The sequence below is a fragment of the Chiloscyllium punctatum genome, chromosome 10 (assembly GCF_047496795.1).
Source record: "Chiloscyllium punctatum isolate Juve2018m chromosome 10, sChiPun1.3, whole genome shotgun sequence".
Taxonomy (NCBI): domain Eukaryota; kingdom Metazoa; phylum Chordata; class Chondrichthyes; order Orectolobiformes; family Hemiscylliidae; genus Chiloscyllium; species Chiloscyllium punctatum.
Genome location: NC_092748.1, coordinates 52100228 through 52128141, shown reverse-complemented (window position 1 = coordinate 52128141; position 27914 = coordinate 52100228). Strand labels below are relative to the sequence as shown.

Here is a 27914-nt window from a genome sequence, read left to right as displayed (position 1 = left end):
TTGTTTGGATCAAGGTTGTGAGAAGGTGAAAAGCTGATTGGTTCTGGCAGAAACTGGACTGAAGGATCATGAGATTAGGGATTCCTCATTGGCACTATTGATTTCATCATAGAATCTCTACGAAGAGTAACCCACCCAGACCCATTCCCCTGTCCTTTACTCTGCATTTATCCCTGACAAATGCACCTAATCTACACATCGCTGAACACTATGGACACATTGGCATGACCAATTCACCTAACCTGCACATCTTTGGATTGTGAGAGGAAACCGGAGCACCTGGAGGAAACCCACTCAGACAGTCACCCGAGGCTGAAATCTAACCTGGGTCCCTGGCACTGAGAAGCAGCGGTGCTAATCACTGAGCCACCATGCTGTCCATTCCACAGTTTTGCTGTTATTTTATGGGGGTGCTAAAATGGTAATTGGATGGTGAGGTTTATCTTGCCTTTATTGTTAGGATTTTGGATTTTTTGTTGTTGTGCACATTGAGTGCTCCCACATCTTGTTACAACTTCCACAATACATCACCTCACAATTTTCAGCATTAAGTTCCATCTGCCATTGATCTGCCTCTCCCTTTAAACTAAGACCTCCTTCCTCACTATTAACCACCTGATTGATGCATATCCAGTTCCTTTTCTGTTTTATATTGCTAGCTGTCTCTGCCAGTATGTCGTACACTCTGTGTATTTGTATCTGATGCTCTCTCCTGGTTCTGTCACCCTTGCTGAATTAGGTTTTTTCAGGACCTGCCACTTTCTGTTAATTGCCTGAATGTCTGCCACCATTCTTAACTGCATGTGGTACAAATGCAGAGCTTTGCCTAGTTTGTTAGATGTGTTTACTATGGCATGTGTGTAGCCTGTTGTTGCAGTATATCTAGTTTGATACCTCATTCTAATTTGTGTGGGATGCTGCTGTATAAATGTTCAGCTGTTCCCTCTCTTGAGCCAGGTTGATCTTCCAGCATAATGTGATGGATAAGCAGGGGATAGGACGTTCCACAAAGTTGTAGGGCTATAAAAATCTGTTGGAATTAACAGACTATGACCTCTCACTTCTAATGGCTCTGCTCTTAGTGGTGCATGTCATAATGGAGAATATATTCACTGAGAAGATAAAGCAGCACATATGCAGGCCCTGATTAGCAACAGTATCCTTTACTGGTGAACCATTCTTCATGGTCAGGTTTAAAGTTACTCACCTGGAATATAGCTTGTGCTGCTGCTTCCCTTAAGCTGTCTCCAAGTATAGATCAGTGTGAAAAAAGTGACTTGTTAGTTGTAGGCTGTTAATGCTAGCCAATAGCTAAACAGCTTCTTGAATTCTGTCAATGCCAGAAATTGAGGCAAAGTTGTGCTGAAAGGAGATACCTGAAATGGATTTGTCACTGTCCTCAGATGTAGTTCCTGACTTGCTGAGTGTTTCTCACAACGTTTCTTTCTGTTACAATAGATAACAGATGTTCCATGATAAGTAATCTTATGTCCATACAAACTTTCTGTCATTTTTTTTTAAGTTACCATATATATTGCTTAAATTCAGTAAAAATGAAAGCTGCCAGACTCTCATAAACATTCAACTGATCCACTAGTTGATCAGCTATATAAATGCTGTAGTTGCAGGAGCAGGTCGGAGGCTCTATAGATTCCCCAAAGCCTGTTCACCTTCTACAAAGCACAATTCAGGAGTGTGATACTCCCCACTTGCAGGATGGATGCAACTTCAACAATACTCAAGAAGCTCCACACCAACCACAATAGATCAGGCTGCTTGATTGGAACCTCATCCACCACCTTCAGCATTCATTCCCTTCAGCAATGAGGCACAATGACAGCAGTGTGTACCATCAACAAAATTGAAGGCAGCAGCTCATCCAGAGTCCTTCAACAATACCTTCTGAATCTGCTGGGCTGACTGATACCTGGACTTCAGAGGTTAAGTTATGAGGAGAGATTATGCAAATTAGGCCTGTTCATTCTAGAATTTAGAAGGTTAAGGAGTGATCTGATCAAAGTCTTCAAGCTATTAACAGGAAAAGACGGTGCAGATGACAAACTATTCCCAACTTGTTGGGGTTTCTAGAACTGGTGCATAGACCTTCAGGAGAGATGTTCGATGCACTTCTTCACTTTTACAAAGACAGGGGAGAGGTTTGGAACTGTCTTCCACAAATGGCAGTTATAGAGTCATACAACACGAAAACAGACCCTTTAGTTCAACTCCTCCAGGCTGACCAGGTTTCCCAAATTAAACTAGTCCCATTTGTCTGCATTTGGCCCATATCCCTCTAAACATTTCCTACTCATGTACCTGTCCAAATGTCTTTTATATGTTGTAACTGTATTTGCATCTACCCACTTTCTCTGGGAGTTCATTCCACCCTCTGTGTGGAAAACATTGCCCCTCAGGTCCCTTTTATATCTTTCTCCTCTTGCCATAAAGATATGCTCTCCAGTTCTAAACTCCCCACCCCCAGGGAAATTACCTTTTGCAATTCACCTTATTCATTCCCCTTATGATTTTATAAACCCCTCAACCTCCGATGCTCCAGTGAAGAAATTCCAGCTTATCCAGCCTCTCCTTATAACTCCAGTCACAGTAACACCTCATTAAATGTTTTTCTGCACCCTGTCCAATTTAATAATATAGTAGTGTAACCAGAACTATACACAGTACTCCAAAAGTGACCTCACCAATGCCCTTTACAATCTCAATATGATGTCCCAACGTTTATACTTAATGGTCTAAGCAATGAAGACAAGCATGCCAAATGCTTTATGTATCATTGTGCCTACCTGTTGATGCTAGGTCAGTTGTAAATCTGAGATAGATTAATTTTTATTTCGCAAAGGTAGTAAGGGATATGGATGAAAGGCAGGTATACTGAGTTAGGTCACAAATCAGCCCATGATCCCATTGAATGCTGGAATGGGTTGAATAGCCTACTCCTGTTCCTGTGTTCCTATGTGCACATTTGCAAGGGAGACATCCAAGGTAAACTTGATTTGCTGTCACTAACCTAACCCCGTGGAAGTGCTGCACAACTACTAACAAGTTTACAATGGTAGTTTTCATGGTTTACATCATTCCTCACATTCTATGCCTTTCACATTTCTGTAGATATGAACAAATTGTGAACCTTTACTGCTACTAATTTCCTTTAAAGAATATATATTGTACAAACAAAATGCTCCTTTGACTTTTATAACCATTTCAATATTTTCATTTTATAGGTCAGCCACCATCCACCGATCTCTGCCTGCCATTGTGAATCAAAGAAATTTGTCTTTTGGCAAGGTATCCACTTACTCGATTCTTTCCTAAAACAGAAATTTGGTCTTAATTTCCCACTGAGATGATTTTGGTGTGAAGTTAGTGGAGTATTTGTGAAGACATCTAAATGTTATGGCATTAGATCACTGGAAATATCTTTTTTTACTCATCTGAATAATTCTTAATTGTCGACTTTTATTTGTATGGATTTATAAAAATGGGATAAAACATATGACTATTGGTGACATTTGCTGTAGTCATATTCATGGAATCTTGAGCACAGTTGTAATATTGAGCATTAATTTGATTTGTTGTTTTATAGCTGTTTATCACGTATTTGGCATAAGCAAGTCACCTAAATAGGTACATCCCACAAATCATTTTGGTGAATTGAATTGAATTTATTGTTAAGTGTACCAAAGCACAGTGCAAGTTTTGTCTTGTGAGCAATACAGGCAGATCACAGAGTTAAGTAGCATAGATAAGTAAATAATAGGTAAACAGCGGCAAAAACAAAAACACAGGTACAGGCGAATGTTAAGAGTTTGAGAGTCCATTCAGTATTCTAACAACAGTAGGGTAGATACAGTTATGAAACCAGCTGTTCAGTGTGTTCAGGCTTCTGTGCCTTCTCCCCGATGGTAAAGGTTGTAGAAAAACATTGCCAGGGTGGGATGGATCTTTGAGAAGGTGAAAGTGGGTACTGAGATGCTGGAGATTAGAGTCAAGATTAGAGTAGTGCTGGAAAAGTACAGCAGGTCAGGCAGCATCCGAGGAGCAGAAAAATCGACATGTCAACCCAAAAGACCTTCATCAGGAATGAAGCCTCATTCCTGATGAAGGGCTTTGACCAGAAACGTCGATTTTCCTGCTCCTCAGATAATGCCTGACCTGGATCTTTGAGAATGCTGGCGGCCTTTCCTTGACAGCAGACCTGGTAGATGGATCCTATAGATAGGAGATTGGCCTTTGTGATTGTCCAGGCCGAGTTCACCACTTTCTGTAACTGTCTCCGATCTTGAATGGTACAGTTGCCATACCAGGTGGTGATACATCCAGGCAGAATGCTCTTGATGGCACACTTATAAAAGTTGGGAAAGGTATTCGCCGTCAGCTGCCTGAGGAAGCTGTTGGGCCTTTGTAACCAGTGGGTCCACATGAAGATTCCAAGAAAGCTTGTTGTGGATGACCACCCCCTGGAGTTTGGCACTCTCCACTCGTTCCACCTCTGTGCTGTTAATGTGTAGGGGGGCATGAGTAGTATTCCGTCAAAAGTCAATAATAGTTTCCTTGGTTTTGCCGGCATTGAGGTTGTTCTCGGTGCACCATTTTTCCAGGTGTTCCGCCTCCCGCCTGTAGTCTGTTTCGTCACCATCTGAGATTCGACCGACCGTCAGCGAACCTGTAAATGGCATTAGTCTGGTATTTGGCGACGCAGTCATGGGTATACAGTGAGTACAGTAGGGGGCTGAGCGCGGACCCCTGGGGAGGTGATGTGTGGGGGACTCCAGTGTTGAGTGTTAGGATAAATATTGTCCCCAGAGGTAAAAACAATGACTGCAGATGCTGGAAAGCAAATACTGGATTAATGGTGCTGGAAGAGCACAGCAGTTCAGGCAGCATCCAACAAGCAGCGAAATCGACGTTTCAGGCAAATGCCCTTCATCAGGCTTTTGCCCGAAACGTCGATTTTGCTGCTCATTGGATGCTGCCTGAACTGCTGTGCTCTTCCAGCACCATTAATCCAGTAAATATTGTCCCCAGTCTTCACTGATTGTGGCCTGTGTGGTGTTAACTATCCCTCCAGATTGGTAGCTGCTTGGTCTCTTTCCTTTTACTGAAATCTCAAGTTCTCTCCAGGTCACTTTTTATTTGGATTGTTCTGCTGAAGTACAGTGCTCTGTTTTGTTGAAAGCATTGGATGAAAGACCTTTTCTTTTAATAAATCCATCATCAGATATTTGATGACATGCCCCTTGGTGAGCCAGGCTTTAAATTGCTGTAAAGGACAGGTGCTGAGGTGTGACCGGCAGGAGTTTAATATTGTCAGTGAAAAAATTTCGAAAGAAATTTGTAAGAGAACAATTCAGATGGTATATGATTTTGCTCTGCTTTGTCCCTGTTTCTAATGACCAGTGATTCTTCCCAACTTGCACACTGCAAGTGTCCAGCAGAGGGAGTATAGCTCTTTCCTTTCAGCAGTTCCACTTTTTTAACAGCTAAACCTACATGTAGGAATTTGATTACGATGGAAGAAAGATGCACGCTGCTGCCCCCCCCCACTCTCTCGGCAGCATTTTGCGTGTTCTCAGAGAAAGAATATCTGGGTAGCTTAATAGCTGTAATGAATGACAAGTACAAGGCATACCTTGTTTTCACCCTTTGCCTCAGTTGACTAAAGGTTAGTAATCACAGCTTAAGCCATGACATTGCTGTGCGGCATGTTAGGCCTCTAACAATCTCAGCTAAAATGAGTATTGATCCTCACATCCCTGTTGTCATTCTGCACTGCAACTTACCCAATAAGCTAACTGGCCCTTTTCTTCATTTGCACCCACTAATTTGCTTAGGCTTTGAAGTTTTTTTGGCAAGACTTGAGATAACAAAAACCCCCAAAGGTAAAAAACAACTTTCAACTATCTGTCATTGCCAAACTTCACTGTAACAAATATAAAAGGCTCTGCTTAAATAAACGTGGTTAAAAGTGGCGAGAAATATAACATAGTTTGCCTTCAAATTGTATTTAAATGGCATGTTTTATTTGTCACCCGTAACTCGAATCCTTTGTGCTTGGTGGAATAAGCAGATATATGATAGATAAAATGTAATGCAGAGAAGTATGAAGTAACACATTTTGACAGAAATAATGAGGAAAGGCAATAAAAAAAGGTAAACTTGAAAGGGAGTGCAAGAACATGCTTATTAATAGTGACATTGCAGATTAAAAGAGTTGTTTGAAAAAATCTCCCAGGATCTTGGGGTGAAATCTTTCAGTCCCAGCTGTGGAAGGCCATAGACAGAAATGCAACTTAAATAATCCCAGAGTCCTTCTATCTTCTAGTCTCCAACCAGTACTGGATGGGAAGCTCAATCTATACTTTGCCACCCGGCCACCAGTTCCGGCCCTTAAGGGATAAATTAATGAATGCAAAATTACAAGGAATAATTAAAAACCTATCCCAACCAGGATTGCACTTACCTCAAGCAAAAACAGAAATTGCTGGAGAAATTCAGCAAGTCTAACAATATCTGTGGAGACAGACCCAGAGTTAGCGTTTCAAGTTCAACGATCATTTTTTTGAAGTGAAGTGTTCTGAAGATTTTCCAGTATCTGCCGTTCTCAGTTTTCTGCAATTATCTCCGTTCTAGGTGAGAAAATAACCTGTAAACTAGCACAGGCCACCTGTCAGTTGGCAGGGCATTCTCTTGATCTGTTCTGACGTGCATAATTGAGGGGTGGACAATGCCCTCGGCATACCTCCAGCTCTGTCCCCAGACCCCTTACCCTTACCCGCCCCACTCATTAAAACTCTCAAACATAAATACCACTGATACTTTGGACTTGTGGATATTGGCTTTGATTAGCCTATGTCAATATCAAGTTTTGCATGGGGAGCAGATGACTCGAGCCCTGTTTATAGGATTGCTGACGAAACCAGTCTTAGAGTGCATGGACTGTATATTGTGTATTGACCAGTGATGGTGAGCAAATACTAGCCATTCCGTAAGAAAATGGCAGCCCTGATCATTTCTCAGTTGTATATTGTGCATTTGGCCGGACATACTCCGTCTGCTTCAGATTACCCTGGAACGGTAAAGCATCTTAAAATAAAATTGAGCAACAGCTGAAGCTAACTGTTTTGTGGTGCCCCTATGCAGTAGCAACATGAGTGGTGTCCTTTAATTAAGGATGGTGTCATTGAGCCAAAAATATGTTCTGCCTCCCACTCAAATGTGTATTGTGATATATGAATTTCAGTGCCAGTTTGATGTTACATATATAGGTTGTACAACGCAAAGACTGGCAATTCATATCTAACAGCATATTCCTTCAGTTGTTCATAATAGACAAAGTACTGACTGTTTATACCAGCTCTCAAAACCCAAACTAGGTCCCAACATTAGATATGATTCTGCAACTGGACAATATTTTGCTAAGTTATCCTGACTGTGCCAAGAATTATACAGTCAACCAATTTAAGAACATCAGCTTGACTTGCAATGTGGCACGCACAAGCATATTATGCAGACAGAAAGATATACACATATTGTGCCTGGTTTCAATTTAAATATTGGCAGTTAATCATCAGTCACCATCTGACTGGCACATACTCCATGGCAATGCTTCTACAATCAGAGTGCACTTAATAACCAGTCAGCACTCTCTTCTCACACTGTATAAAATGTCCTTCTTTGGATTGGTATGCTTGTGAACATCTTATGAGGGCAAAGTGAAAAGATTCAATAAAATATTCTTTTCATTCACCAATACTCAAGATTCATATTACCAGATGACTATTTGTATTACTTCTTAATTGTCCGCGTTAGGAAGGTTGATTGCAATGCAATTATCACATAGTTAAAAGATGGCTTACACTTAATATGTTGCATTTGTAGATTTAACTCGAAGGCAAGTTTAGTTTTCGTGTAGTGTGACAATATCACATCTTTATGTCATTGAGTGATAAACAGTAAAAGCCAAATTTTGCAAAGCTAAAGGTGGAACCGTACTACAACTGACAACGTTTGGTTATTGTCAGTTAACAGCTCGTCATTCTATCTGAAGTTACTGAACCATTTAAGCACAAATAATTGCAAGTTCCATTCACCACCTCATTATTTGAACTGTAAAATCTAATCGGTGGTGACAGCATTACAACCTTTCCAAGTTTTTGTATGTAAATATAGTCAAAGAAAATCTTAATATGCAATGATGTGTATCTATAAGAAAATGCATCTATTGAATTTTTATTATCGTCAAACTTTCCTTTTCTTTTAGATATCAGATGGAAGAATAAATTTTGGGGAAAATCAATGGAAATACTCCCAATAGGAAGAGTGAATGTCATGCTACCTAAGTGAGTTTAATTTTTTTTATTTGTTTAAATGTTTAACCATGCACACACACAGCAAATTGCTTTAAAATGTTTATTGGTTGTCCACTCAATATTACAATGCTCTATAAAGTTAGAATGTAAGTTTATTGAGTACTTTTCAGAGAATTTCAACCTGAGAGCATTCAATGTACTTCACCATTAATCTATTTTGTTATAGAATAGTCATATTTTTAAAACTTTTACTGTCTAATATTATTGGAGTACTGCAGTGAGGATGGACACTGGTCATGTACAATGGATGGGGAGAAAGGAAGGTAGTAATGGTAGGGGTATAGTACAGCTGGGGGATTAGAAACTTCTCTTCAGCCATGACAGGGAATCCTAATTGTGGCATTTCCTGTCCAGTGTCAGTGTTGTGATTGGAGAAGACCTTGAAGGAGGAGGATTTGGTTGTTACAGTTCATGAAGCGATCAACAACATGGATATAAGTAACAATGAGGTTCTGCAGTGAAGCAAGTTTCAGGAGCTGAGATCTAAATTAATGAGCAGCAATGCATAGCTCAGAGAGTTTGTGGGGCGGGTGGGGAAGGAGGTTTAGAAACCTAAAGAGAAATGCCAAGGCAATAGCAACAATGTAACTGTTGAGAGTAAAGATAAGCAGGGTATGACAGGAAGAAATAGATGGCTTGTAAACAATTTCTGTAGCACCACCTCAAATACAGCAGTAGAGATTTCTTGAGGTTACTTCCTAAGTGGCTTGCTGAAAGTGAATGGCACACTTGTGCATCTGCTGTATGGATGCTATCGAGAATTCAGTCAAGGAATAAGACAATATATCATAAGGTTCGCAAACATGGTCAACACACATAAAGGGAATGTCTTCATCAGTTACTTCTGAACAAATTTTATGAAGCAAGATGAGCCCCTGTCCTGGTACTATTGGAAAGGTATTTCTGACTTTGTTATGCAAAGACAAGGGTTGTGGAAGTTCTGTGATGAGCTGCTTATTGCTTTCTTCGGATTGTTGCTGCACATAAGAAAGGAGGACATTTTAATGCTTTGCACAGGTATGAGGGCAGTTGTTATAATGGGGCAGATTGTCCACTGCAGTGGGGCAGAGTCCTTATTGCAAAGTAGACAAGCAAGAGGCTGGAAGAAAAAAGCAAACCGGGCAGCCATCAGGAAGTGGAGAAGTCAACATTTTTGGTGTAACCTTTCTTCAGGACTGCAGGTGGGTGCAAGGGGAACTACAGATAAAGGGAGTGGGTACAGATTGGTGAGGTATAGAAGGTACGGCCTGGTTGATAGATGGGAGGAATGAATCCGGTTGGTAGCTGGAAGGAGAAGGTCAGAGGAATTGAATGGAGGGGAGGGGCTGTCAGGGGATTGGAAGAGGTGTTATTTGAAATTGGAGAACTCAACGTTGAGTCCTCCAGGCTGTAGGCTGCCCAGTCTGAAAATGAGGTGTTGTTCCTCCAATTTGTGGTCTGATTGGTGTGGCAATGGAGGAGGCCTAGGATGGTCGTCGGAATGGGAGTGGGAATTAAAATAGGTGATGCCTGGGAGGTCAGGTCAGCCCCTGCGGGCCCAGCTGAGATGCTTCAGCGAAACACGCCCTGAGTTTATGTTTGGTGTCCCCAAAGTAGAGAAGACCACATCGGGGGCACCTGATACAGAAACTAGATTGGAGGAGAGGCAGGTGAGCCTCTGTCTCACTTGGAAGGACTGTTTGGGGTCCTGGATGGAGCTGAGGTGGGGTGGCATGCTGGCAGGTTTTGCATTTTCTGTGGTTGCCAGGGAAGCTATCTAGAGGTTGGGGAGAATGGTGCAAACTACTGATTGGTGAAGGGAACAGTCCTTGTGGAAGGCAGAGAGGGTGGAGAGGGGAAGATGTTCTTGGTGGTGGGGTCTAGTTGGAGTTGACGGAAGTGTTTGAGGATGATACATTAGATGCGGAGACTGGTGGGATTGTAGCTGAGGACAAGGGGGACCCTGTCTTTGTGTTTGGGGGCGTGGGGAGGTTTAGAGCAGTGAAGTGGGGAATGGAAAAGGTCCGGTGGAGGGTTGTGTGGATGACAGAGGGAGGAAAAGCACTTTCTTCAAAATAGGTGGACGTCTGGGAGTGGAATGTCTCATTGTCCAAGCAGTTGTGGTGGAGAAATTGGAGGAATGGGATGGAGTTTTTGCAGGATACTGGGTGGGAGGAGGTGTTGTCCAGGTAGTTATGGGAGTTTGTGGGTTTGAGTAAACATCCGTCTGGAGACTGTTGCTGGAGAGGTCAAGAAAGGGGAGGGAGGTATCTGAAATGGACCAAGTGAATTTGAGGGTGGGGTGCGAATTGTGGGTGATGTTGAACTGTTCCAGTTCAACCTGGGTGCAGGACACTGCACCGATGCAATCATCAATTGTAACGGTGGAAGAGTTGGGGCACAGTGCCTGTGTAGGTACTGAAGAGGGACTGTTCAATGTAGCCAACAAAGAGGCGGCATTGCTCGATACATCTGAGTGCCCATGACCACCCCCTGGATTTGGAAGAAATGGGAAGAGTTAAAGGAAAGTTGTTAAGGGTGAGGTGAAGGAGGATATTGGTGGAGGGAGACTGGATGGAGAGGAAGAAGCCGAGGGCCTGAAGGCCATCCTTGTGGGATATGAACGTGTATAAGGACTGCACATCCCATAATAAAGTTAAAGAGCTGGGAGCTAGGAAACTGCAAGTTACTAAAGAGGTGGAGGGCGTGGTGAGTGTCACGGATGTAGATGGGAAGTGTCTTGACCAACGGGGAGAGGATGGAGTCAAGATGGGACGGGATGCGTTTGTGGGAGCAGGAGAAAGCGGAGACAATGGGTCGGCCAGGGTAGTTGGGCTTGTTGATCTTGGGGAGCTGGTAGAACTGGGCAGTGCAGGGGCGGGGGACTATGAGATTGGAGGTGGTAGATGGGAGATCACTGGAGGCAGTGAGGTCACAGACAGTGCAAGTGATTTTTGCCTGATATGTCACGGTGGGATCGTAGTCAAGGGGGAGGTAGAACATGGTGTCAGAGAGATGTTGTTCTGCCTCTGCGACGTAGAAGTCCATCCTCCAGACTACCACAGCCCCACTTTTGTCAATGGGTTTGCTGGTTAAATGGGGATAGGTGCAGAGAGAGTATTTATTGTAGCAAAGATGGGAGCTGTACGTAGGGACCTGTGGAATCCCCATCAGAGCATACTCCAAAAGAACTGTCTGGGGATGTTGAATATGTCTTTAGGCAATACCTTTCCAATATTATCCCTCCTAGAGTCTTCGTTTAAATTTGAGACTTTGGATGGTTCTGATTAAATTAAGTAAAATGGTTGCTCAGGAAAAAGTTGAACTGTTAAATACATAGTCTAATTCTGAGGAACGATTAAACTAACCTCAAGCTTGGAGCTGACCTTTTCCAATTTACACTTCTACAATCTAAACCCTTACATCACACTGCACCAACCCAATTTTGATACACAATCATAAGGCTAGCATTTACTGACATGCAGTTGGACCATGAACAATCAAGAAGCTCAGCTCAATACATGCCCATTATCCTGGCAATAGGAACAATGTATTTGTCCTGTGCCAATCTATACTACATACTGTACTCTGGCCTTCAATTTGCACCAGAAGATGTTTGCTTTTTAAAAGGTAACAGCACATCTACCATCCTATCATGAGCCTGGAGGCCTTCAATGAGATCTGTGGAGTCACCTGTCTCCTAAAGCAACATGTGTTGCTCCCTCTGAAGTACAGTTCTGAAAGGTTTTCTATGTATGTTGGTGGTGTGTTGTTTCCTCCCCAAAATAACCCATCAATTGCCTCCTGGAATGCACAACTATCTCTGAGAAGGAAGAGGTACAGAGGAGATCACATCCACACTCTGAAACTGTGTGCGACAGGGACACAATTTACTTCAGTTAAAATTAATCCCAATATGGACCAGTAGTTCCTCAACTCTACATCCATTTCAGAATGTGCAGCACAAAGTCCTTTTATTTTAGTTCTCCCTTCCCACTCATTCTTTTCTAGTTACAAGTTCTCTTTGTTCAAATCAAATAATTGAATTACTACACTTCTAACAATAGTCCAGATAAAATGTAACCTTTCACAAAGGTTACAACCAAAATGAGAGGTCGTTCCCCTGGCTGAAAAGCCTATTATCCTTAAAGTGGGATAGCAATAGTGTAATGGCCAGCGAGGAGGAAGAATTTCTGAAGAGCATGTTAATCTGCATTGATAATAAGAGGTGTGTGATCCTGAGAAATGAACTGGGTCAAGTCAATCAAAAGTGAGTCGTTGTATATTTAGGTAACCATCATAAAGTTTAAATTAGCTATATAAAAAAAAGGAGCAACCTTATACTTAATTGGAGGAGGGTGAATTTTATTGAGTTCAGAACGCACCTTGTAAGTTGGAATGAAAGATTGTCAAACAAAATTGAGATGTTGCAATGCGCTGTTCTTTAAAGAAATGGTTCAGGAACAATGAAATATTTTCCCACAAGGTGGATTGGTAGAGCAACTAAATCTAGATATCAACAGATGGAGTAAAACAGAAAAAAGGGGGCCTGTGTCAAATGTTATGTATAATACAGTGACAACTAGGTTAACTACAGGAAGTTCAAAGGGACAGTGATAAAAGAAATGGGGCAAAGAGCGTGTATGTGAAGACACTGGCAGTGGCATTAAGAGGACTCCAAAAATGATCTTTAGAAATTAAAGTAGCAAATAAATAGCAAGAGGAGGGCCTGATCTGTTTCTTTATTGTAGCTAAAGCAAAGTTGTTATTCAGCATGTCTATCCTTTTGTTTTATTTTCACTGACATTATCAGCAACCCACATTTCCTCTAACCATGCTTCTTTTTCCTGGTATAATTGTAAAAGCTTACGTTGGTTTTGATATCCCTCAAATGTTTTGTACTCCCTTGTTGTGGTTTGTACCATTTGTTTCGTCGCCTTAGTTATTTGAAATACTAGGAAATCGCATCTAAATTACATTTAGAGTCATAGAGATGTACAGCATGCGAACAGACCCTTCGGTCCAGCCTGTCCATGCCAACCAGATACCCCAACCCAATCTAGTCTCACCTACCAGCACTCTGCCCATATCCCTCCAAACCCTTCCTCTTCATATACCCATCCCAATGCCTAATAAAAGTTGCAATTGTACCAGCCTCCACCATTTCCTCTGGCAGCTCATTCCATACATGTACCACCCTCTGTGTGAAAAAGTTGCACCTTAGGACTCTTTTATATCTTTTCCCTCTCACCCTACACCTATGCTCTCTAGTTCTGGACTCCCCGACCCCAGGGAAAAGACTTTGCCTATTTATCCTATCCATGCCCCTCATAATTTTGTAAACCTCTATAAGGTCAGCCCTCAGCCTCCGATGCTGCAGTGAAAACAGCCCCAGTCTGTTCAGCCTCTCCCTGGCAACATCCTTGTAAATCTTTTCTGAACCCTTTCAAGTTTCACAATGTCTTTCCGATAGGAAGGAGACCAGAATTGCACGCAACATTCCAACAGTGGCCTAACCAATGTCCTGTACAGCCGCAACATGAAACTCCTGTATTCAATACTCTGACCAGTAAAGGAAAGCATACCAAACGCTGCCTTCACTATCCTATCTACCTGTGACTCCACTTTCAAGGAGCTATGAACCTGTACTCCAAGGTCTCTTTGTTCAGCAACACTCCCTAGGACATTACCATTAAGTGTATAAGTCCTGCTAAGATTTGCTTTCCCAAAATGCAGCACCTCGCGTTTATCTGAATTAAACTCCATCTGCCACTCCTCAGCCCATTGGCCCATCTGGTCCAGATCCTGTTGTAATCTGAGGTAACCCTCTTCACTGTCCACTACACCTCTAATTTTGAAGTCATCTGCAAACTTACTAACTGTACCTCTTACGCTCGCATCCAAATCATTTATGTAAATGACAAAAAGTAGAGGACCCAGCATTGATGCTTGTGGTACTCCACTGGTCACCAGCCTCCAGTCTGAAAACCAACCCTCCACCATCACCCTCTGTCTTCTACCTTTGAGCCAGTTTTTTATCCAAATGGCTAGTTCTCCCTGTATTCCGTGAGATCTAACCTTGCTAATCAGTCTCCCATGGGGAACTTTGTCGAACGCCTTACTGAAGTCCAAATAGATCACATCTACTGCACTTGCTACCATCTAAATTAGCAGTCTCATTGCAGAATAATGACTTTAAATTTTAGATATGGAGATCATTTTGAATGGAACAAAGTTACCACCTGCATACACAACATCCTGAGTGGACGTCGTTGGATAGAACACTATGGAGAAATCACCATTAGTAACACAAAGAACAATGTGTGCATTTGTAAACTGACTTTTATTAAGGTAAAGACAGATAAATTTGCATTATTATAAAAAGGCTATTCTTAGTCATTTGCAAAAAGGAATTGTCATTCTATTGACCTTGCCTGTGAAAATGTTAGTCAAAAGTACCTTTTAAGCATGACTATTCAATTTAGTTATATTATATACTAACATTAAATTTATATAATTATCTGGTGCAGTTTTGTTTTATATTTTTAAAAGTAGTTTGCTTGATCTAAACATAGTTGAAGGCTATTTTGTTATCCACTCACCACTGTTCTAATGTGGCATATTCTGTATGTTAAGAAAGCACTATTGGAAAATAATTAAAGAGGAGTAAATAAAGTTAACTACTGAAGCATAAACACTGTATAATGGTAGAACCTTGATGCTTTTTCTTGCAGCTTTTTTATCAGATCGCCAGCATCTGCTGTATTTTGCTTATGTCTTCCAGCTTGTTTCACATGTTTTCCCATTTATTTATAAAACTCAGGACCAGATTTTTAAAATCGAACTTGTAGTCTGCTTAAGGAGAGTGTATTAACATTGGGATAATTGGCACTTATTGAGCACCATTAACTGTAACATAAGTGTAATTATTCTTCCCATTGCCTTGTGATGGCAAAATATGCAGTAGTAAGAGAACAAAGTTGCTTTATTTCAATCCTAATATGTAAAGACTATCAGATCAGCATTTGGTTATCATTATAATCATATTTCTTCCTTTTATGTGCAAAGGGAAGTTACTGGAGCTCAAATGTAAATGAAGTCCAAGGACTTGTGATGGATCAGGAAGGGAAGGTTGTACGTCGGCTGTTTGGCAAGTGGCACGAAGGGCTGTACTGTGGAGTTGCACCCTCTGCCAAGTGCATGTGGAGACCAGGTGAATACATTGTCAGATTTACCACTAGGCAAATTCTTAAGTTCAATATGTAGTGTGTGAATTGATTAAATCTGTGTTGGCAAGGGACCATCATTTACAGCAACAATGCAACACATCCTATTTTTTAAGACGAGCAATTTCGGTTTTGCTGGTTTCTTAGTATTCACATTTTCCATTGTAATTTCAATCTATTGAATTTACAGCAACAACTGATTGAATTTTATATTTGACAAGTGTGTTTTGTTTAAAAGTAAATTTGGTAATAAAACTGGAAGGATATACAGAATATCAAATAGGTTAATTTTTCTTGGAGCAGAGCAGATTGAGAAGGGAACATGATTGAGATGTACAAAATTATGGAGGCATAAACAGGGTAGAATCTTTTTCCCTTGGTGGATGGATCAATGACTGGGGGCACAAATTTAAGATAAGGGGCAGAAGCTTTAGAGAGAATGTGAGGGAACAGGTAGGAATCTGGAACTCTCTACCTGTAAGGGTGCAGAAACCCTCGTAAAATTTTAAGTATTTAGATTGACGCTCATGATGCCAAGGTATTTGAGGCTATGGACCAAAAGCTGGAAAATAGGATTAGAATAGTTAGTTAGTAGTTTTTGACTGGCAGATTTGATGGGCTGAAGGGCTTTTTTAATTCCCTGTAGATGTCTGTGACTATCGGGAATAACCTTAACCTTGCACAACCAAAGTGAATAGGGCAGGTTCTCATTGGATACCATGCAGTTAAAGCTTCATCTTCCATTTTCCACCTGGACTTTAACCATCCAATTAAAGTCAATACTGTATAAAACTGGGGGTTATGTTTGAAATAAGTATCTAATCCAAATCCTTCCTGCTTGGCCCAGATTGGTTAAGTTAAATTGCTCACAACTTTTGGAATAAGTGAATATGATTATATGGCCTCTGGAATACTTTTAGCAGTATCCCAGTTATAGGCCACTCCACTTTGAGAAGTCAATGAAGTTTAAAATCTTAGACAATTTTACATGTACTAGTTTGCTTTCCTTCGTGATTATTTGTGGTAAGTTGGCAGCAATGCTGTTTAATGCAAATTCAATAAAATCTAACAGCAAACTGTACCGTCTACTCCCAGCAGTGCCGAAAGTGTCTGAGTCCCTGTCAGAGTATCCTCCTCCCACTATTATCCCCTTGTAGGGGTTTCACTTGCTCTCACTTCTTTGTGCGCAACATGGTACAACTTCTGTTCTCTAAATCATCATCCCTAGGTTCATTGGGGTGTGGGAGAGGAGTGTCTACGCATGTTTGTGGGAATGGAAAGTTGTTGAATCCATGATTATAGACATCTTTGTTTTAATGCTTTTCATTGTGTGAAAAAATTCATCTGCAAAGCATACAATATTAGTAAGGAATTGTAAGCTGTATCACCGAACGTTTTGGTAGAATGTGAGAAAATTGAAATTGCAGCCGTAGCTGTAAGCCAACTGCATACACTGTAGTAATAAGTCAGAGATGGGAACTGTAGTTTTGTTTATTAATATGTTCCTGCCTGGCTACAACTTCATTGTTTTGGCCAGAAAAGAGTTTGGCACACCCAGAAATAAACACTTGTGCCTTCCTGGTGTGCTGTCTTGGCTTCATATTTAAAGAAAGATGTACTTGCCATTGGAAAGACAGTCGAGCAAAGGTTCACAAAATTAGTACCTGAGGTGAGAAGGTTGCTCTGTAATGAGAAGCTGAGTAAATTGATCCTACACTCTAGGAGTTTAGAATAATTGATGGCGATTCCAAAGGTACTTGGCAAGATAGACACTGACAGGTTGTTTCCCTCAGCTGGGAAAATAGAACATCAAAGCACAGCCTAAATCTAAAGATGTTGATAATTTAGAGTCTTCCATCATTACATTTATTCAACTCAGAGATTGAGAGATTATTGAGTTGTCAGGAACTGAAGTGATATAGGTAGTGGACAGGAAGTTAGGTTGAATTGCAAAGAAAGCTTGAGGGCCACATGGCCTATTCTTGCACCTATTTCTTACACTACTCTGATTGTTCCTAAACTTTATGATCTTCTACATTTTCAAACTTTATAGAGTAGGAAGGATAAATGATATATGGAACTTAATGGTCATGGCCGGAGGCATGTTCAAGGCAGAAAAACCCATGGCATCCTTACCAACACCATTTTCAGGAGGCCCAACTGAATTAAATCCCAAATAGAGACATTTTCCCACCATCAAACTTCATAGCTCCTGTGAAAGTGTTCTTCCAAAATCCTAATGGATTTCCCACCTGTTGGTGCCACTGGCCAGTCAGGGAGCAGTGTTGCACTTTGGCCTCGTAGAGGTTTGGTGTTGGAGCCCCAGGTGTGAGTGAGTGGGATGGATTTGCTGAGACCATACAAGGAGACCCCTGTATGGAAAGCATGGAAAGGAGTTGACATGCAGGTGAAAGCAGGGTCTTATTCCAGATCCCTCTGTTCCCACTGACCAGTTCTTCCCTCTAGGCCTCAAGCCTGGCTGCCAGGGTATTCATCGTGGTAAAAACAATGACTGCAGATGCTGGAAACCAGATTCTGGATTAGTGGTGCTGGAAGAGCACAGCAGTTCATGCAGCATCCAAGTAGCTTCGAAATCGACGTTTCAGGCAAAAGCCCTTCATCAGGGTATTCATCGTGGTCTATTCATGTGATATAGCTCTCCCCACCCAAAAATATTTAAACACCAGCCTAGATAGCTTGACATCAGTCATCAGGAAAACGCTGGGAACTTTTTAGAAAGCACAAAGAACTTGTGCATTTAGAAGATCATGAGCAGCCAATATGCTTTTAAGGGAAATCATAATTGATAAATCTATTAGAGTTTCTTGAGGGTGTAATTAGCAGAGCAGATGAAGTAAAGCAAATGGATGTTGTATACTTTGATATTCTAAAGGCATTTGTAGAGTAAAAGTTTTGAATTGAATTTAAAATAAAAAATGCATTGGGGGTAATATGTTAGCATGGTTAGAGCATTGGCCAAAGAAGAGAAAATTACAGTGGGCTGCAGCAAAGATCAGTGCAGGGCCTCAGCAATTTACAAGTCCAAGGGCAACTGGCAATGGGTGATAATAGCCACTTCAGGGTCACAGCCTCCTGTTGGAAATGTCATCCTTGAGCCTTCACCCTTCACTTGATCTCTCACACCCACATTTATCAAATATGTTTTTAAAAGACCAAGAATGGGGTGGTTCCATCAGAACTCTCTTGACCTGTTTGGAGACCAATTTCATAAGACAGTGCATCACATTCACAGACCAGGTCATTCTGGCATAACACGATGAACAAATTATGAACTATATTTAGATAACGCAACCTTTCTACTAAATGGGTTAGCAATTTTCTTTGGTGATCTTCTACCACCCGATTGTTTTATAACATGGGTGTGCAGTCGCATGAGAGCAGAACGGCCTGTACCGTACAATTAAATATGAGTAAGGGATTCTCTCCAAAAAAGTTGGCAGCTGAGTTTAGTCATGCCTCGGTCTAAACTATCCAAAGTTAGCCGTATTTTTGAAACTAAAATTGGCCAATGATGGTTTGCATGCTATAAATTGTATCCTTAACAGAAGTTACAATGACAAACCGAAGTGTCATAACAGTACATTGGTAGTGTATTCCCTCATGAACTGAATAATTTTAGCTGCTTCTGCATTAATGTTCATTTTGTTCAACATATGCTTAATAGTTTGTCAGCTTAATCTAACCTCATGAATGACTTCCATTGTGTTAGTAATCTAAAAATCAAAATATGTACCGAAGTATGGACATTTTGAAAGCATTATGGTTACACAATGTTTTGCATTGTTTGCTAAAATAAATTACACAACCACTAACAATTGAATACCAAAACCTTAAAGCTGCTTAATTTGTGTTTGATGTTATTATGGTCTATCTAATGCTGTGCAGCAGGCAACTGAAGAGGATTGACTTCAGTAATTTACTTCCAGTGAAGGTAGTGTAATTGCTGTGTATTTCCATGACAATGATGATGAGATAATGTGCATCTCTTAACTCCACAGGCTCTATGCCAACAGACAGTGACATGTATTATGGATTTACAAGATTTGCTATTGAGCTGAATGAATTGGATCCAGTGTTGAAAGAGTTCCTCCCATCAACAGATGCCAGATTTAGACCAGATCAGAGGTACAAATGGTTAAATATTCCCCCTTTAGAGCAAGAAATATTAGAATCCGTAAGTGCTAATCAATAGCTCCCAAATTCTGGAATGGTCCCGGTTTACTGGAAAATAACAATTCTAACATTGCTCCTTTACTCTCCTCTTTCTTGAGTGGCAAAGAACTGGTTAAACATCTGACATCAGTTGTCACAAAAATACTGGGAACTACTATAAAGCAACAGTATATTTAGAAAATAATGAGGCAGCCTATATGCTTTTAAGGGAAATCATGGTTGACAAATCTTTGAGGGTGTAACTAGCAGGGTAGATGAAGTAAAACAAATGTTGTACACTGGAACTTCAGAAGACATTTTTTAATTAAATACAGGAAAGGTTGGGGTTAATATATTAACAAGGGTAGAGGTTTGGCTGAAGAACAAAAAAAATTCCAGTCGGGTGCAGGAAAGATCAGTGCAGGGTCTACACAGTTTGCAGCTCAAGGGCAACTAAGGATGGGCAATAAATACTGGCGAGTCAGCAATGCCCACATCCCATGTCTGAATTAAGTCTATATTAAGGACCTAGATGAAGGAACCAAGTGTAATTTATACAAATTCTCTGATATAAAACTAAATGCTGTTGGAAGTCACAAAAGTCAGAACAGACCCACATGTAGTGGGGAAGATGGTAGAGAGTTGGTAACTCACTCACAATTGAAGTGAATTTTGCCAGGGTTGTGTACCCAAGGATGAAATAAAAGTTCATTGGATTGATTGGAATGTTGAGGGTTGTCCTGTTCAAAGAGATTGAGCCTATAATTTCTGGAATTTAGAAGAGTAGTTGTTATCTCTTTGAAACATATAAAATTCCAGATAGTATAGATGCTGAGAAGTTTTTTTTTCCCCAGTTGGAGTTTAGATGTAATAGGCATATTCCTAACAGAAATGATAATTGCTTCAGGCAAGGAATGACCTTAGAGGTTTATAAAATAATGAGGGGCATGGATAGGATAAATAGACAAGCTCTTTTCCTTGGTGTGGGAGAGTCAAGAACTAAAGGGCACAAGTTTAGGGTTAGCGAGGAAAAATTGAAAAGGACCTTAAGGAGCAACGTTTTCATGCAGAGGGTGGTGCGTGTCTGGAATGAGCTGCCAGAGGAAGTAGTGGAAGCTGGTACAATTACAATATTAAATGGGCGTATAGATCGGTATATGAATAGGAAGAGTTTGGAGGGATATGAGCCACGTTCTGGCAAATGGGAATGAAATAGGTTAGGATATCTGGTCATTTGGACCAAAGGGTCTGTTTCTGTGCTGTACATCTCTATGACTGTAACTGATACGCAGGAATGTCTGGTAAATTCAAGACAATATGTTACGTTTGGTAAGGGATGTAGAAACATGGTCATGAAGGGTTCCATCATGATCAAACTTTTGAATTGGTCAATTTTTAAAAATATTTTCCTATAGCTCTCTTCAAGGAATTGTGGAAATGCACCAACCAGTAGCAGAATTAGTCATGCAGATTTCTAGCACATAAAAAAGCCCTTAGCCCATTATATCTGCACTAGTCAAAACCAACAACCTAAGTATTTTAGTCCCATTTTCTACCCCTGGCTGATAGCCTTGTATGCCTTGGCATTGCAAGTCCACATCTTAAATGTTGAGGGTTTCTGTCTTTATCAGCTTTAAGTCATTGATCCGTACACCGAAGGGATTTTTTTTTCCTTGTCTACCCCATCTATTCCCTTCCTTTTATATATTTCAATCATGTCTGCTCTAAGGAAAGCAATCCCAATCTGTCAGAATTGAAAATGGTTGGCAAGAGGTGTTACTTAATGCTGAAATTGTTAAAACTCAACATTACAAGGTATCTGGGCAGAGATGTGTTGTTCCTCCAGCCTGTATGAACTTTGCCAGTACTGCAGCAGGCCAGAGACAATCATTGGCATGGGATCACAGTGGTGTGTTGAAGTGGCAGGGAACTGGAAGTTTGGGGTCAAATTTTAATGAACAGAGCATAGGCTTTCAACAAAGCAGGCACTCAAGATATGTTTCATCTCCCCAGTGTAGAAGAGACAGTACTGAGTAGCAAATACAGTAGATTAGATTGAATAAAGAGCAGGTTAAATCACTGTTTTACCAGGAAGGTGTGTCTGGAATCTTAGAGAGGAGGGAGGTGGCAAATGGACAAATATTGTACATTCTGCAATTCTGTGGGAAGTGGAGGAGTGGACCAGGATGTTGTGGAGGGAACAGAACCTGTGGAATGCTGACAAGGGAGGGGAGGGAAATGTGTGTCTCTGGTAATGGCAACAGAACTGGTGGCTTATAATCATTTAGATGTAGTTGTTAATGGGGCGCAAAGTGACAACCGGGTGGACCCAGTCATTGTTGTGGAAGGGAACAGGTGAGGACAGCAGTGTGGGAAATAGTTCCCCACAGCCTATAGCAAATCCTTGGCTGAGGAAAAAGGTGAACATTTCTGAGGCCCTACTCTGGAAGGTGGCATTAATGTGGTTATGGGGTGAGAGGATGTATAATCAAGGTAATTGGGGGATTCTCATTTGTAATACATATAGGTGGTCAGCTTAGCCCCAGAGACAGTTGCTGAAATGAATTTTTCACTGAATTTTATTTTTGGGATAAAATCATATTTTTCTCATTCAAATTACAATTCATACCTTTCTCATCAGATTCCTGGAAGAAGGAAATATTGAATCAGCTGCAGCTGAGAAGCGTAGGATAGAGGAATTACAAAGAGAACGGAGAAGATTAATGGAAGAAAGCAATTCAACTTATCAACCCCGATTTTTTAAGTGAGTGCTGACTGTTATGGTGTTAGTCTTCAGGTGCATTCTGTTGTACTTCAAGAAGAATCAAAATTAGTTATTTTATATACAGAAGATTTTGCAACTGCAGATAATTTTAATAAAAGTTACCTTTTTTGCAGGAAAGTTCTTGACAGTAATCAAAGAGAATCCTGGATGAGCAATGGGACCTACTGGGAACTGCGGAAGGATCCAGGGTTTAGTAAATTAGAAAACATAGCACTCTGGTAATGAAAAGTGAAATAAAAATGACAGTCTTCACAAATAAATTAACTATGCATAAGTTATTATAGCTATTATAAATCTTACTGTGTTCTTATGGTTTTGCTGGTCATAAGCTAGGTACGTCTGTTTAATTACAGACACAATTATAAAAATACTCCATGACCCAAACTGGTTTAGAAAATTCTTTTCCACTAAAGCTGTGAATTTTTGGTAAACCAAAAGTGTAATTTAAAGTGAATGCACAAGAATAAGGATGGCTGTTTGACAGTCACATATTTATGAAACTATAATCTTAATGAAGCATTAATACTTACCATAGCTTTTTGCTAAAATGTTTCATCATCCATTTACATGCCTTAAAAATAAGTACTTTTAGCAACATGGTTTTTATTCTGGAAATCTACATGAAGCTAACTGTTTTTAAATACTATAAATATGTCATACTAAAGATTAATGTGCCTAGAGTACAAAACAATTAGATTGAAATTCACTCATGTGCAGTCTCATTCAGCATACATAAGCTTGTTCCATCATTACATTAGGCTTTGTCTTCAGTTGGCTTGCCATTTGCGTTCTGTGTCACAATTTTAAAGTCTATATAATATCTACTAATTGGCTCAGTGGTTAGCACTGCTGCCTCACAGCAACAGGGTGCCGAATGCAATTCCATCCTTGGCTGGATGACGGTATACAGTTTGCACATTCTCCCTGCGTCTGCATAGGTTTCTTCACACAGCCCAAAGGTGTGCAGTTTAGGTGGACTGACCTTGCTATATTGTCCACAATATCCAGGGATGTGCAGACTAGGTGGATTAGCCATGGGAAATGTAGGGTTATAGGGTCAGGATAGGGGTGTGTCTCTGGATGGGATGCTGTTTGGAAGGACTTGATGAACAATCTAGTGATTCTACAATTTACCAGTAAGGTTTATACTGATGTGAAACGTTACACATACTTTATCAGTCTTACAGGTACAAACAAACTGTTATGCTAACAAGCAAAATTTTTTAACACCACAGACCAGTGCATTCCAAAATTTTCCCCACTGTGGCCCACTTCAAATCTTAAACTACTGTTCATGGAAGGGTCACCGCAGGATTGGGTCAGCCATTGCTGTCGCAAATCATTACCGCAAAATTGCAACTTGCAACCACATGTTGAGAAGCTCTGCAATGCTAAAATTAAACTCAAAATACTGTTAAGTACCTAAGACATGTGTTGGCCCTCTCTCTCACAAGTATGATATAATGCAACAGACACCTGTTCTGAGGAAGGGTCACCAAATCAGAAATGTTAACTCTGATTTCTCTCCACAGATACTGCCAGGTTTGTTTTTGTTTCTGCTTTCCAGCATCCACAGTTCTGTTTTTAAAACAGAAATGTGTTGTTAGAACTTATTGATAATGGAAATTGAAAAAGGGAAGATATAGAAAGCAGCCAAGCCATTCCCTGGTTAGTTTACTCATTAGAAAACCATTAATTGAATTAATAGTGCACCACTGAACGCACAGATTGTTCAAAATAGTAGTATTTAAATTTTAGGACAATTATACTCAAGCTGAATGTATTCTTCCAACCACAAGTATTTTCATTTTGTTTAAATGGGTTCTGATTTTTATTTATTTGTTTGTGGTTTGGCCATTATCATTAGAGTTAAATTCTCAATCCCCATCATACTATCAGTCTAAATACCTTCAGTCAATCATAGCAAGCTGTAACATGTATCAAAATATGTAAAATAGACATTTTATAGCTCAGCTGCCCACAAAACAAGTTTTCTATTGCATTACATAAAAAATTTATGAACATGGGCCTATCAATTTTAAAATGCACCAAAATTGCACAAGATGATACTTTTGTATTTGACTCAGTAATGAACAATACATTTAATCTAAATATGGCAGAATAATACAAATTCATACTGTAAGCATATGTTTAGATTCTAGAAAAAAAACACTTCCCGAAGAAAAAAGTTGACAAAAGGAATAAAGATTGGTACAAACGCAAGCACTATCTATTTCTAGTTAATGTACTAGATTGTATATCTAAACTGGTTAAGTGCAGTTTATTGCAATTCAATAAGTAATGCTCCTAGCTTTGTTTTACAGCCATTTGGAAGAGATACCTTGGTCTCAAAAGTTTCATGATTAGTTAATTCTACACTATTTTGTACTTTACCATTTATTCCCACTTAGCAACAATTAATAATTGAAATCATTCATTATTTTTAAAACAAAGTTAGAATGAAGCATTTAGACAAATTTGTGTGCTCTCAGTTTTTGGCTCTTTGATTCTTTACCATTTTAAAAGAATGCTGAATGAATGGAAGTCTTAATTCTTTGTAGTTTAGTTATGGATGTGTAATTGTTACCATATTCGTTTAATTAAAAAATTTGAAAATCACACTTTACTGATGTGAACAGCTGGGTTCAGAGATTGATAACTAAAAAGAATCAGAAAACCTTGAAGTGCATTTGAAGAAAAATACTGGTTAAAATTTCTAAAGTTTCCTGTCATAAAACAAGAAAGACATTGCACTAAAAATTAATTGTTTACTTTATCATATCTGTATATATTTCAGTAGATCATGTTAGATGTATTAAAATAAATGCATCTTGTCGTAAGTAGATGTGTAATTAAAAATGTAAATACGAGGTTTTACTGATATACTTCCATAGTAAGACTTTTTAATATTCTGAAAACTAGCATTAATATTAAACAGTAAGGTAAATTGATTATTAATATTACTGTTGTGTTGAAATTATCCAACATTCTCAGTGTTTAATTGTACCATCTGTTAAGCTTTTTTAGTATGTTGCCATTAAAATTATTTAAATCATTAATCTGTCAAAAGATTGTATCAGTTGTAAACATTTAACATTAATTACTCTAGCGGATCCATTGTTTGTTTCTTTCGTGGCTATTAATATCTTTGATCAGTACTTCTACTCGAGTGCCTTAAGGTCCAATTGCTGAAAAATTAAATTTATTCAAACAGTATCCTTAGGCCAAAATTAGAGATATCAATTTACTGTATTGGATTTTAAGAATTGCTGTTTTCTTATTTAGAAACTATTTTTCATTAAATAGATTTTCTAAAGATCTCATTTCAAAGGGCAAAATCCCCTTTTAACTTGAAGTAGTCTTTGCCCCAAAACAGCTGGGTAACAATGTCTGAAAGAATGCATTTCCTTGAAAAGAAAACTGCAATTCACTAGATTTGGCTATCTGTATAAGGAGATGGATGCCTAAGGTGATCACTGCATATCCATACTTATGTGGTATACTTAGATGTTCCACACACACACTTATTCCATCCTTCCCATTATTCAATCAATTTGTGTTCTCCCTCAGTTGAAAAACCTCTTTCGTACTGAAGCACTGGGCTTTGCAGAACAAAGTAACTGCTTTGTACCTGTATTATATATTTCAACAGGTGTCTACTTTTATGTATTTTCAGGCTGTGCCTGACTTAAATAGATGATAGATTTTAATATATGTTTGTTTAGAGGGAACGCCACTGCAGTGTATGTTGCAATGTAAATTAAGTTGCATGTGCAAGTTTAAATTAGCCTGCCAATGAATGTTACAAATGCCTTACCAAAAGGTCTGTAGTGTCATGGAAGACTGAATGAACTGACTAGTGCTAAACCTGGCAGTGATGCTTCAATAGGTTACTGAAGTGCATTTTGAAAAAAGGGTCCTGAAGAAGTGCAATTGTTAATTAATGCATATACATACTGATTCTGTACACTGCTGCTATCTGTGCTTGTTCTAATAAAACTGTATGGCACCACCTGGATTGCTTTTACTTAGAGGTAAATTTTTACTTCATCTAACCAACAAGTTTTTTAAAAAGCATATCAGTTCCTATAACCATATCTCCTAAACAGTTCTTAAATTTTGCATGCAAAAAGGCAAGAACAAATTTGATCCTTTAAGATGAAACCATATGATTTAAGCTTGCTTAAGTCTTTGTCCCTTCAGGTTCTTTTGAATCATAAATTAGTTTCTTCATTGACATGAGTAATAGTATATATACACTAATTATTTAATGAAATGCAATTATAAAGGTACTTTCAATTCTGAATTTAATATTCCCCATCCCCAATTATTAACAATCAACTTGCATGTAAATGTATTCTATTCATTGGTTTCTGGTGCTATAACTAGTAAAAGCAACTCAATTTTATTATATAAACCAGGTTGTCATGGCTAAAATTCCAGTTTTTAAATCTGATTTCCATTTTCAATTATATCCCAACTTCTAGTCTGTGACTTCTGACCCACACCAATCTGGGTCGACTTAATTGCCCCCGGACAATGAGAAGTGGACAAGAAATGCTGCCAAGCCATTGATGCCCTCATCCTATGAATGAATTTTTAAAAAATTCTAAACCATTATAACAAGGCTCAAATGATGTAGAGAAAATTCTGTATTAATATGCAAGCTTTAAATTTGTATCAGTATCTATTATCTGCTACATGGAATAAACATTGTAATATTACAATGTTAAAGGACACGAAGCTTTATTTGACATAGGAGTTGTCAAACTGATATTAAACTCCTAATCTCATTGTACATTAAATGATTGAAATTTTGAAGTGCTTAATAGATTTTTTTTAACTACTTCTGTGTGTATGATGTAAAATCCAGTAAAAGCAAAAAGGTAATTGTCTATTTACGCTTTAGCTCTCCTTTCCATAAATTACAAATCTGCAAGCCAACAAATTATGCAGATTTTTTTATATGAAAGGTAATGTAAATTTTTCAATACATGTATGAAATAAACAATTTCAATGTACTCAACATCAATACATTACAACATCTGGTATAAATTGATAGCCTGGGATGAGGCAATATGGCTGAGTTATAAAGTCCATTTACAGATGGTCAAGATGTTAAAATATTAAACTAAAGTGTTTAAAAATAATTTCAAGTGATCTGCAACATATCAGTACATTTAGAAACATCCAATAGTTGTGATGTTTGTGATCATTTGTTATTGGTAACAAATCTGATGATGCCTTTCTACCAGTTCACACCAAATTGCACTATGCAAGTTTAGCATGCAACAAGGGAACTGCTTAGGGTTCAAAAATCAAATCAGGTCCTGCAAGGAATTCAGCAACCAAACACCAGTATAA

General features: G+C 39.3%; 1 protein-coding gene across 3 annotated transcripts in view; it reads left to right on the top strand.

Moving 5' to 3' along the window:
* Positions 1-27421, top strand: part of osbpl6 (oxysterol binding protein-like 6) — a 170288-nt gene extending 142867 nt beyond the window's left edge. For 2 of the 3 annotated variants that reach the window (XM_072579124.1, XM_072579125.1), the window contains exons 16-23: positions 3240-3303; positions 8279-8357; positions 14573-14717; positions 15435-15579; positions 19612-19738; positions 22407-22529; positions 22664-22768; positions 27038-27421. In XM_072579124.1, the coding sequence (XP_072435225.1) occupies positions 3240-3303; positions 8279-8357; positions 14573-14717; positions 15435-15579; positions 19612-19738; positions 22407-22529; positions 22664-22768; positions 27038-27044 (795 nt within the window). In that variant the 3' untranslated portion in view covers positions 27045-27421. Of the gene's footprint in view, positions 1-3239; positions 3304-8278; positions 8358-14572; positions 14718-15434; positions 15580-19611; positions 19739-22406; positions 22530-22663; positions 26963-27037 lie in introns of those variants that run through there. The other variant, XM_072579126.1, reaches the window with a different exon arrangement.
* Positions 27422-27914: the final 493 nt, after the last annotated feature.